This window comes from Desmodus rotundus, chromosome 1, assembly GCF_022682495.2.
Source record: "Desmodus rotundus isolate HL8 chromosome 1, HLdesRot8A.1, whole genome shotgun sequence".
Classification (NCBI taxonomy): domain Eukaryota; kingdom Metazoa; phylum Chordata; class Mammalia; order Chiroptera; family Phyllostomidae; genus Desmodus; species Desmodus rotundus.
The window spans coordinates 62,067,149-62,079,969 of record NC_071387.1 but is presented as its reverse complement, the minus strand read 5'-3'; the positions used below and the strand labels follow the sequence as shown (position 1 = coordinate 62,079,969).

Here is a 12,821-nt window from a genome sequence, read left to right as displayed (position 1 = left end):
AGTAGCATCTCTAGACACTCTGTTTACAACATTTAAAGTTATAGTCCAATTCTGAAACACATCATGTTGGGAGTAATCCTGATGTGATAGTGACCTCCAGTTTCCCATGAGATCTGCTTTTTCAGTCAAATAGCTTCTGATGAGCATTTAAAACATGTTAGTATGCAATAATGGCCCCCGGTCCTGAGTGTTTGGTAATTGCAATATCTCTTTACTTTTTCCCAATACAACTTGTACTCTGAGAATGTGTTTGATTGGCACCTATCACTCAAGGGGAAAGGAGACACCTGGATGAGTAGGTGACATGAATAAGCTCAGCTGCAGCTGCACGCAATAGAGACCCAATGTCAGGGACTGGGGTCAAAAGCAAACCCTTGGAGTTCTGGGAAGCAGTAAGATAGGATCCTAGTCCTCAGGAGTTCCCCTATGGATGTATGTAGGAGCTTTACAAAGACTGATAAACCGATAATCTGGTACCCCTTCCAAATCAACATATTTAAAAAATGTCCAACATTTATTTAGAAGTGAGGCTGAATAGTTGGTGGGGGAAAAAGAGAAAAAATTCCTCCTGGCTACATGCTGTGGTGGCCTATGGTGTCGCTGTATTTAGCTTTGGCCCCAAGGATGCATATTCCCCTGAGCAAAACAAAAGCCCTGTTATTCACCGGATTCTCGCTCCTTATAAGGAATTTGGGGAGGATGTACTGTCATGTAAGCCAGCCTGTGAGGGGTATCTTCTCATCTTAGTGAGCATATGACTTCTACATGTACAAGATAGCACTTTTTCTGAGAGTAGTGCAGCTGTCTCTAATGACATATTTTTAGTGAGGCTTCAAGGGTCCTCTCCATTTGACTGGTTCAGAGGCCCTGGACAGCGAGAAGGGGTCTAAGTGACTAAAACTAGGTTAAAAAAATTTACTTGGTCACAAGGATCAAGGGTTGTAATATATCTCCAAATGATCTTCATCTCAGACATTCTCAGGCTTTAAGGCAAAAACCCATACGAAGACATGACGTGGAACAGAAACAGCAACATGCCTGGCTGATCAGGAGAGTCTGGGCCACTAAGGAGGAGAGTGGGGCTACGGCTCCCTCCCCGTGTCCCCTAGTGTGCTGTTGCTCAGTGAGAAAAACCAAACACAAACTAAACAGACTTAACACAAGTCCTGAGTGGTCACTGTATGTATGTATTTCCAGAGGCAAACCTTACACCTTAGACAGATTCATACCATGTAAAGTAGGTATGTGATTTACATCTTCTACAATTCATTCTGTGGGAAAGGAATCCATTAAAATGTGAAGTTTCATCACCGTTTTTGGGTCAAATATTAGAACTTTGTACCATAAAGAGACCTATTATGTCCAGAAAGCTTTTTTATTCAAACTGCCAGGTGATTTTCCTGTTTTTTTTTTTATTATGATAATTTCAACAAAAAGCAAGATTGCCAAGTAAAGTCTGCTTTTTTGAAATGTGTGCTTGTTTTTAGTCAAGGCCAATTTAGCCCTCTTCAGGGATTTAGTTCTTAGGGAGTTTCTGAAGTTGAGCACGGCCACGATCACACACGCACACACAGCTTACACGTTATTCTTTAGCAGATCTTACTAGAATATCGAGAGCAAGGCTTCTGTGAGCCCATTTCTAGCGAGACGGCTGTGTCAACAACACCCTGCTGTGTAATGAACAGTTTCATTTGATTTGCATAGAAAATGTTTTGTTTAACATCTGTTCAATTAGTGTTTTCATTTCATTATTGAAGTTTGTCTTAGGACCAACAGGTTCATTTTCCTATCGGATATTTGGAGAGGGATTTCAACGGACGCACACCAGTCCCTTCTGTTTCGACAACCCTCCTGGTATAGTCAGTTAGAGAAGGTCGACGGCAATGTGTTTTCCCCATGTTTCAGGACAAGCCTTCTTCGCACACAGCACTTCTCACACCTGTCCCAAGGCACAAAATTTCCTGGGTGGAAAAGCGCCCCCCCGCTTAGTGCGGAGCTTGCTCTTTTGAATAAGAAATACAGCAGTAAGAAAACATCTCTGGTTTGAACCAGTTTACTGTCATTAAAGTGAGTAATGAGTTAGAAATGTGTGACAATTTAATTATAAATTGTAATTGAAAAGCAGTTGAAGTGGAAAAAAACAAAGCTAGACAGTAATTAGAAAAGGATTTAGCTCTTTTTAGTTTTAGTTAGTAAATTTATGGACAATTACAGTTGTCGCCTTTTATAAAAGGAAAACATATTACGAAACATAAAACAGATGTTTCTTTTAACAAAGCAGATTGTCTCTTTATTACCATGACTATTTGTCAATGATATGGGAAAGGTCTTTACTTTATTTCCTTCCTTGTTGTAAATTAAAAGGAGGGATCAATGATGTCTATGGGATCATTTGTGTTAGCGGTATTGTCCTCTCAGAGAGGATTATGTCGTCTGTAAATGTTTGAAGTGGTAACAAAGCACAGGCTAAACACCACGCGCTCAACAGTGATGGTGTGTGACCACCTCAAGGGAACAGTAAGTCCTCACTTAGCATCATCGGTAAGTTCTGTGACTTTAAGTTAAACGACATATAACAAACCAATTTTACCATAGGCTAATTGATATAGGCAAGAGTTAAAGTCCTACTGCATCCGAAAGAAATGGCATTATTGGAGGCCTTGCTATTTCTTTTTAGATCTCTACCAAATCAGAATGGGCAGAATGAGGGGTATGGCATAGGTGGAAGAGAAAATACTTTTTTTTAAAAACGAGAATCCCCCAAATATAATAGTAATTTTCTTAATAGTTCTAAGTGAGGTGACCAGTTAATTATAATTTTATTTTAATAGACATAATTGCCATTAAATTGCTATTTGTCTTATCAACCGTTTCTGCTATTACATAAATAACAAAAGCAGTCTCTGAAAGGTACAGAGAAACGACTGTGAGCCAGCTTTTTCTCTGATGAACCCCAGTAGTGTCCATAGTGCTTTCATCTTTGAATATAAAAATGCTATTTGGGAAAGAAAGAAAGCAAAGGAGAAGAAAACATACGTACAGAACTGACACAGTGTATTGGCGGGTGAAGGAATGCATACTTTTTCGTGCATACACACAGGTAGGTCTCTCTTAGTTGCTACGAACCCCGGAAGAGTGTGGGTAAATAACATTTTGATCAATGGAACCTTATTTTAAATGCACTATAGACTGTAAAAAGATAGTTATTTAGAGAGATAACTACTCCTTAATTTATCTGCTTGATATATTTGATCTGATTTTCATAATTTCGATGTTCTCAAAACAAGACACAACTGTGTAAGTAGGATGGTGCGTGGGCATGGGGGTGGGTGTAATCGGTGTTGGTTAAAACACACACACCTGTACGCCCACAGAGAACAACAATACGTTAACAGACCATAATTTCTCCAAGCAGTACTCCACTGCTGGGGAAATTAAATCTTGTATCAATTTTCTCACAGATACTTATCCATTTCTTCATGCGAACTAGGTCTTTGACTGCCATTTCCTTCCTGATGAAGTGAAGTATATTCACAACGGTTGCCCGATTCTTGATGAAGACACGGTGAAACTTAGACTGTATAGGTAAGTGGCACAGGAGCCTTGCTCTTCCTCATTATTCCGTGTGCTGCTTTTTCTGTGGATAGGTGTTGTCATGGGGGAGTTGCTAGATTCCAAACAAGAAAATAAACAGTAGAAACTGGAGACCTGAATGAATGAGGCAAGGATTGTAGCCAATGTCCAATTATCTTTATTGTATCATCTTCCTTGGGGCTTTTTTTGTGGCAAATTATTAGCCCTACCCTATTTCCCTTTAGATTCTTGTACAGGTATCTCTGGATCCAACCCTCCCCTTATAATGGGAAATGGAAATTATAAACTATCAATTCTTAATGAGAATTAGGAGGAAAATATTGTCCCAAAATTCAGTAAAATTCTTCTTTTTGACGATCAGCTGCTTAGTTATAAGAAGTGCAGTATCACCTATTGGTATTTTAAGTGTATTACATAATTAAAATATTTAAAAGTTAATTATAAAGTTAAACATAGAGTGACCATATGACCTAGCAGTTCCACTCATTATATTATACATACGTACATGAGAAATAAAAATCTGTGTTTATACAAAAACTGGTACACAGATGTTCATTGCTCTATTATTCATAATAGCCAAAATGTTGAAACAATCCAATTGATGAATGCATAAACAAAGTCTGATATATTCATATGTGGAATATTATTCAGCCACAAAATGGAATGAAGTACTGGTACATATTATAGCACAGATGCACCTTGAAACCTTAATGCTAAATGAAAAAGCCAAACACAAAAGGTTGCATGTGGCATGATTTCGTGTATATGAGATGGCCGTTAAGGCAAACTCATTAAGACAGGAAGTGGATGAGTGGTTGCCAGTGGCTGGGGGAAGGGAAAATGGGTGCTGATTGCTAACGTTTATGGATTTCTTTTGGGGGTGATGGAAATGTTCTGGAATTAGAGGGTCATGGTGGTTGCGCAATCTTGCGAATATACTAGAAATTACTGAGTGTATAATTTGAAGAGGTAAACTTCATGGTATATGAATTATACCTTAGTAAAAAGTTATTTTAAAAATTAAGCTTGTGGTTTTGGTGTTGCTCACTTCATATAAACAACTGAGAATTCAGTATGGGTGGAGTTGGACCTTTATACAGTTTTTTACTTGTTTTTATTGTTCTTGTGAATATTTGGCTAAAATAACTCTGTGGATTTCCTCTAAGCATTAGATGAATGAAGAAGGAGTTTGGTAGAAGACATTGGAACGGTGGCTCATTCTAGAAACACTTATGATTACCTACTATAGGTCAGGCCCTGTCCTGAACATAGGAAATGCAAAGATGAGGATACGTAGACGCTTGGCGCTCCTCCTCTGCTGCCAGACAACGGGTAGATGTTGCGGTGCAAAACAAAAAGTGCTGAAAGAGAGACAGGAGCAACGCGCTGTGCTCAGAAAGTGAAATGGCATGCGAGGATCCCTGGGGGAGCTATACAAGCAACATATAGGGCTGTCTGATCTTTCTAAGACTTCAAAGTTAAAGAACAAGTTCCCTTCAGACACTTTGCCTGGAAGGGCTGGAACAGCTGATGGATGCAGGCTGCCCGCCTTTCTTCCTTGTGTTTCTAAGCGGTGGAGAGGGTGGAGGGGCAGTCATAAGGGACAGTTGTTAGAGGAGATGTCATTCCTCTTGGTCTTGAGGACATTTAGAGTAGGATGTTCCAAGAAGCTAGAGGCAGAAGGTCAGGAAGCATGCTTATTCCCCTCTTACCTGCTGTCCAGCCCTTTGTTAAGCTGATTGACCTCCTCTCTGTGTCCAGTTTACTCATCTGTAAAATGGGATTAACAATGCTTACACAGGTTTTGTATGGACATTGAACGAGACACTCTTTGAAAAGAGTTTAGCACTATGCCTACACCATAATAAAAGCACACTAGTTAGGAGCTGCACTATTGATGCACACCAATCACTCATTAATTTTCTCCCTGAAAATATCCTGGTGACGTAGTCACTAAGGTGATGGAGGGAATGGAAGTGACAATTACTGAGTACCTTTACCTGCCAAGCACTAAGCTGGGCATCCAACATGGGCTGTAAATACCCACTCATGTAGTGACATTTCTGAAGACCCAAAAGGCCTTGATGCTTCAGAAATGCCTCACATGTTCTCTCTTGAATTCAAACTCAATCCATTAATTACACAAGCTTGATACTTTTAAATTATTTATGTGCTAGAAGTGAGACTGAGCTCATAGCAACCATTAAATATCAGTACGTATGATGGGTTTGAGAGCAGGTATTTCATCTGATTGGAGATGAACATGTCAGGTAAAGGAGTTGACGCCAGATAAGGAGAAGAAAGAAAAAGAACAGGGAGACTGGGAACAGAGTCTGAATAAAATCCAAACTCTATGCAATATACAAATTTTGTGAAGGCTGATCTTTAAATTTCAGACCAAGTACACAGGGTATCAAAAGTACCTGAACACTGAGAAGCAAAGACCTACAGCTAAGATTACTCTGCCCAGCAAAGTTATCATTTAGAATCAAAGGACAGATAAAGATCTCCCCAGATAAGAAAAAGCTAATTAATTCATCACCACCACACCAATATTATAAGAAATGTTAAAAGGTCCGCTTTAGAAGAAAAAGGAAAAAAAAAGATCAAAAATGTAAATATTAAAATGGCAATAAATGCATGTCTATCAACAACTACTTTAATATGAATGAATAAAATGCTCCAATCAAAAGACATACGGTGGCTGGAGTAACAAAACAAGACCCTTACATATGCTTTCTGCAAGAGACTCACTTCAGATTGAAAAAGACACATAGAGACTGAAAGAATAGGGATGGAAAAAAATATTTTTTGAAAATGGAGACAAACAGAAAGCTGGCATACTTATGCCAGACAAAATAGACTTTAAAACAAAGGCTACATAATAAGAGACAAAGAAGTACCCAACAATTTCACTTCTAGGTATTTATCCAAAGAAACCCAAAACACTAAATCTAAAAGACATATACATTTATATGCTCATGGCGGCATTATTTACAATAGGCAAGATATTGGAAGCAACTGAAGTGTCCATCCACAGATAAATGGATAAAGAAGTGGCACATATATACAATGAAAATGAATAAAATCTTTCCATCTTCGATGACATGCGTGAACCTGGAGGGTATTGTGCTGAGTGAAGTAAGCCAGACAGAGGGAGAAAAATGCCACGTTATTTCACTTATATGTGGAATCTAAAAAACAAAATAAACAAGCAGAACAGAAACAGGTTCAGAGATACGGAGAACATTTTAAAGGTGGCCAGATGGGAGGGGCGTTGGGAGGATGGGCGAAATGGGTGAAGGGATTAAGAACTACAAATTGGCGGTCACAGAGTAGTCACGGGGGTGTCAAGTGCAGCATTCGGAATGCAGTCAATAATATTGTAATGATTATGTATGATGTCAGAGGAGTACTCGATTTTTCGGGGTGATAATTTAGTAAGTTACATAATGTCTAATTACTATGCTGTACTCCTGAAACTAATATGACAACTGTAACTGAAACATAAAAATTTTATTTAAAAAAAATGGGGTGTTGGAGATGGAAAAAAGTACCCAATCACCAAAAAGTTTTGCCTTTGCTGTTCTCCCATAGGTTTACGGAGACAGACACCTTCACGGAAACCTTTATGCTGCGGGTCCACCTCCTGGAGCCAGACTGCAACATCATCCGTATGAGCAACACCGCACTGGAGGTGTCTGAGCTCTACGGCCTGTCCCGCGCCATCGACAAGAACCTGCTCAGCTTTGATTATGACAGGACAGCCAGCCTGGACTGCACAGTCAGGCTGGGCCCCGTGGGGACTCGGCTGCCAGCCCACGGCCAGGTGGTTGTGGTGGAGCCTCGGCCGGAAGAACCTCGTGGAGACCAGCCACACAGTTTTTACCCTGAGTCTCGTATGAACTGTTTCATAATTATCTGTGTGTTGCTAAAACTGACAAAATATCTATAAATGGTCATCTTCCACTGTGACAAAGAGTTTTGCTTAATATAACTTGTAGCTGGTTGAAAACATGTAGGTTAGTGGGTAAGAGTATAGACTTTGGAATCATACAGATCTGAGTTTGAAAACTGCTTCTGCTCTCTATTTCCCGGGCAATTTTAGGCAAGTTCCTTAACCTTATGAACCTCTATGAAATGGGCAAGGATAATGGCTGCTCCATGGGGTTGTGTAAGCATGGCGCAAATGAGCACGAAGTGCTTCACACAGGCCTGGTCACAGTAAGTGCGCAGGAATTGTCAGCCGTTATTTTAATAGCAGCCATGGCAGTGGTACTAAAAGTAGTTGGTGTATTTATTAAGTATTGTTATATTATGAGTAGGTTTGGGATAGAGCTGGCAGGCAGCAGCCATGGTTTAACTCAGGAAGAGTTAATAGATAATTTTCTTTCTGTTGTTTATTTAATTAATACATATGTGGGTGACTCCTATATGACTAATAGTGTCCTAGGCATTATGGGAAGACCAAGGAATATAAAGGATAACCATAGTCATAATAATATCTTGAATCTGCAGAGCAGTTTAGAGCTAAAGACATGCTTACATGTCAGGCATCTCATCAATCTTCTGGTTAAGAAGTAGCATATCCATTTTGTACTCGGAAATTTTTAGAACATCACTCAGAAAATAAGTGGCCTATGTGTGTTATATACAAATAGGAGCAAAAACGCATTTGGGCAGAGACATGAAGACTGTTGGAGAGGTTATTACAATTTCCAGGGGAAGAGAGCAGGTTGGTTCAGTTGTTCAAAGAATGTTTAAGAGCAAGTTTAGTAAAAAGACTGTAAGTGGACCTGGAAACAAGGTCCATGAGACAAGCACAATGGACAGAGAATTTCAGTGAGTAGGTCAGCCTTAGAGAGAGAGATTGCATCCATCCCGCATGCAATCCCTTGGCAGTGGATGCTGTAAAGAAGGGGCGACTGCAGCTGGACTGTGCAAGGCGTCCAGTGAGCCGCTGGCCTCTTTGTCAGAGACCTTCAAGCACCACAGAATGCATTTTATTATTTTTTCTCTCTGTGTAACTTTTGGTGGGCAAAAACTAAATAAAATAAAAAAATATGAAAGGATCTCATGAGACAGCTGGTCAACTATTCTTTTTAGTAAATGACAGGCTTTTAGAATAACCACGACCCACTTAGTAAGTGATTGGAATATACACATAAGTATTCTTGGGGCAGTGAGAGGGAGTAAGTATCCACAGGAGAGAGAATTGGCTTTTAAATTTTATAATTGTTATGTTCAAGTGACTCTTAATTCAATGCTGCACATTCTAGAACTGGGAACAGAGCTCAAGTGTCCAGGTGGAAGCTGTACCCTGGGACTGAGGAAAATAGGAAGCCTCCAAGTGAGCTGCGAGGAGTTCCTGCTGATGGGGCTTCGGTATCAACACAAGGATCCCCCTTCTCCCAACATTGATTATATCTCCATCCAACTGGAGCTCACAGATCGCAGGAGTAAGATCGTATACAAGGTAGAGTTTGGGGTTATGCCTCTGTGTCCTCGACTGCTCTACAGAAAGAGGACCAGTTCCATGGGGGTGTTCATGTTGGTTCCCATGTCAGGGAGAGCTCTGGGTATTGTAGATGGTACTGCCCAGTGGCTCATTAGAACTGCAGGCTTGTTTATTCTGCCGATAAGTGCTTAAAACAGTAGCTTCTGGATATGATGTCAGTAGAAGTATATAGCTGGGTGACTGTAGCAGCTAAACAGCTTGGCTCTCTTCTGTCGCTGACTGGGGCCAGTTACATGCTACCCGCTTCCTTCTTCCCCTTCCATATTCTTCAGCTTGTCATTTTAACTTTTGTAACATCTCTTTGATGCCTTACTCCCTCCTTCTTTATTAGAACCACTTTTCATCCATTAGAGGGCATTTGTGTCCACATACCAACTCTACAAGGCCATGGGAAACTGGGACGGAGGGGACCTTGTCCCACTTCTGTGGTTATAGCAGATTACATCCTTTTCACTCTTCCAGACTTTGAGATGGAAGACTGGATCATCAAGGAAACAGAATCCCACAGGCCTCATCTATCTTCCAATTTCTTTTAAATTCTCCTGCCCTTTCCTCCTCTTGATCTGTTTGCATTGAAATGATGACATAAAGTGGCATCAAATTATCTGAAATATTTAACTACTCTGTTGACTACTCTGTTGATACATGTGCTCTATGATTTATTTATTTGGGTAGCTGAGGAGGCTGCATACCAGCTGGGGGAGCCTTGGACTTCGTGCTGACGTACAATGATCCAAGATGACACTTGTGAAAGACCTCCATCTTTCACAGTATGACTTCACTCTAGGATTTCTCCTAAGAGACCCCAACATTGAACATTATTATCCTCAAGGAATTGATAGGACATGAAAAATAAGGAAATGATAACATACAATCACAAACATTTAGAATTGAGATTTGGAAAAAATTTTGAGGTAGTCTGGTTAAATTATTAGGCAAGTCACTTGGAAAACTTTTAAAGGACAGATTTGAGCCTAACATTTGTTAAGATCATGACACTGGGTGCAGATTGTCTGGGTTCAAATGTCTATTTAACTAGCTGTGTGACTTTGAACTTTATGTCTTCTTTAATCTTAAAAAGTGAATAACAGTACCTACTTCTTGGAGTAATTGAAAGAATTAAATGATATAATACTTTTAAAGAACTTGGCACAAAGCCTGACTCATAGCAAGCACTACACACGTTTTGCTAGTTAAAAAGCCACCCAGCAAAAAAACCTGATCACCAAGATTTGGAAATAACTGGTTTAGCCCCTCTTACTTTGTAGTGGTGGCCAGAGGAATTGCTTACCTTTCCTCTACGTACACGGCTGAGCCAGGACTAAAACTCTAGGTCTACTCATTGCTGGTAGATGTCTTCTGTTTGTTTTGATGTGAAATTCCTTTTACTTTTAAGGCTTTCTTAGCTCCATTTAAAAAAAAAAGTATATCCTCTTTTTTTATTGATTTTTCTTTTTCCTTTCTATACTGACTTAAGGTTTTATTTATATTTTCATATCAGTTTTACTGAGACTTGACCCCTTTAAATGATCTTCTGGTTTTATTTAGAATTAGCCTATTCCATAGTCAATTGGCATGTCATAAAACAGATTCTCTTATGAATATAAAAGAAATATGCTCACTGCAGAAAATATTTTTTAAAAATCACAGTAGGCAAAATAGGAAGAAATAAAATTACCTACATTTCTATTGTTTTTGAACACACACACACACAGTGGGGAGACATGTCGACCAAAGTTAATTTTCTATTATGGAGTTGATTTATAAATTTGGGTTTTTAAAAATTATTTTTATGCTCATCAAGTCACTAAACGATTTCACCCATAGTTTCTTATAGACTTGTAAAGGTTTTCTTGTTTATATTTGCCTTAAAAAAAAAAAAAACCCTCACCTGAGGACATGCTTTTGACTTTGCAATAGGAAAAGGGGAAAGGAGAGAGAGAGAGAGAGAGAGAGAGAGAAGGAGAGAAACAACGCTGTGAGAGAGAAACATCAATTGGTAACTCGTGCTCCGCCCAGGGGCCAACCTGCAACCCAGGCATGCGCCCTGATGGGGAATCGAACCAGCAACTTTTTGGTTTATGGGATGATACTCCAATCAACTAAGCCACACCAGCCAGGGCCATATTTGCTTTTTAATCCACCTGTGATACATTTTATTATATTTTGAAACATAAGAACAGTTTTTTCCAAGTAGTGAAAATTTCAGCAGTATTTGTTGAATAATTAATCTGTTTCCCTTGATTTTTGATGATTCTTCTATTGTATAGGAAGATATTATGTATACTATTTCAAGGTTTGCTCCTTTGTTCCTTAGATTTGCCTGCTTATTGCTCTGTTAATAGTGTGTTATTCTAAATATAATGGATTTATAATATACTTGAATATTTTACAGGCAAGTTCTTCTTGATCACTCCTCTGCAAAGTGTTCTTATTCATTCACACCTATTCCTTGTTCCAGATAAATAATTCAATCATTTATGTTAGTTGAAAAATAAGCCCTCAGTGTTTTTTTTAATCAAGATTCAGTTAAAACTACCAATTATTTTGGGAAGAATTGGAGCATTAGAACATTTACCATATTGAATCTTCTCATCCAGGAACGAGGTATCTTACTTCATCTTGGCCAATGTTCTTTGATATATTTCTTTAAAGTTTGCAGTTTTCTTCATGTAAGTTAAGCACACTTATTAAGTCCAGTCCTAGGCAGTTTATATTTGTGAAATTACTGTGAATAGACTCTTTTCCCTCCATTATATCTTCTCATCAGTTACTGATGATAAATAGGAAAGCTATTTTTTGGTATAATTTTCTTCTCTCTAATTCTTTCTCGAATTCAGTTATTCTAAGAACAATTCAATTCTTTGGGCTTTTAAAGACCATAATTATATCTTTCACTAATTATGATAATTTTATCTTTCCTTTTTCAGTACTTATTCCTATTATTTCTGGTCTCTTCTCCATTGGGTTGGCCAGTATAGTATTAAATATACTGATGCTCATAACAAGCCTTGTCTACCATATTAACTGCTCACACTGTTTTTAATGTTTCTTGTCTTGATTTCGTCTTTGTTTGAAATTGATATGGTCACTTTTGCTTTTTTTTCTTACATGGTAATTTTACATTGTTCTTTTACTTCTAATCTTTCATATAATTTTATTTTAAATGTCTCTAAGGAAGGCACATATAATTGGATATTTAATTTTAGAATTTTTGTCGTTAACAAGGGAATATAAGCTATATTTTTATAATAATAGATATGTAGAGGTTTTTCATTTTGTTTTCTGGTTTGCTTATTAAAACATTGTCTTACAATATGGGCTAAATTTTCTTTGGCTTTTTTCTGTACTTACTTGAAAGTCCTTTATCCCACTTTATGTTTTACTAGGATTATATTCTAAATCCAAAAAATTCTTTAACCTATATTTTTAATATTTAAAGTGAAAAAAAATATAACAGGGTCTCTTGTCTCCCTCCAGCAGATGATGAGATTGATCCTGTTTACCCTTTTCCCTGGCAATTACCCACCTCCCAGGCTTTGTTCATATCATCTTCAATTTGAGTTCCAGCGTGATTCTTATTTCTGACATCTTCTACTTAAGTAAGCTCTTCTGACACTTGTGTTCATTTTCTTAACATGTTTAAAACAACATTTATTTAGACTTAACTCTAGGTTTAGTTGGTCTTATTGTTCAGCACTAGTCCTTT

General features: G+C 38.3%; 1 protein-coding gene across 9 annotated transcripts in view; it reads left to right on the top strand.

Moving 5' to 3' along the window:
• The window catches only part of FREM1 (FRAS1 related extracellular matrix 1), a 161,159-nt gene that overhangs the window by 26,018 nt on the left and 122,320 nt on the right, over nt 1-12,821 (top strand). For 8 of the 9 annotated variants that reach the window (XR_008426875.2, XM_053924556.2, XM_053924550.2 and 5 more), the window contains exons 3-5: nt 3,491-3,585; nt 7,192-7,493; nt 8,874-9,070. Coding sequence is in view for 7 of the 9 variants with exons in the window: in XM_053924556.2 (XP_053780531.1) it covers nt 3,491-3,585; nt 7,192-7,493; nt 8,874-9,070 (594 nt within the window). In the remaining 2 variants the exon portion in view is untranslated. Of the gene's footprint in view, nt 1-3,490; nt 3,586-7,191; nt 7,494-8,873; nt 9,071-12,621; nt 12,715-12,821 lie in introns of those variants that run through there. The other variant, XM_053924564.1, reaches the window with a different exon arrangement.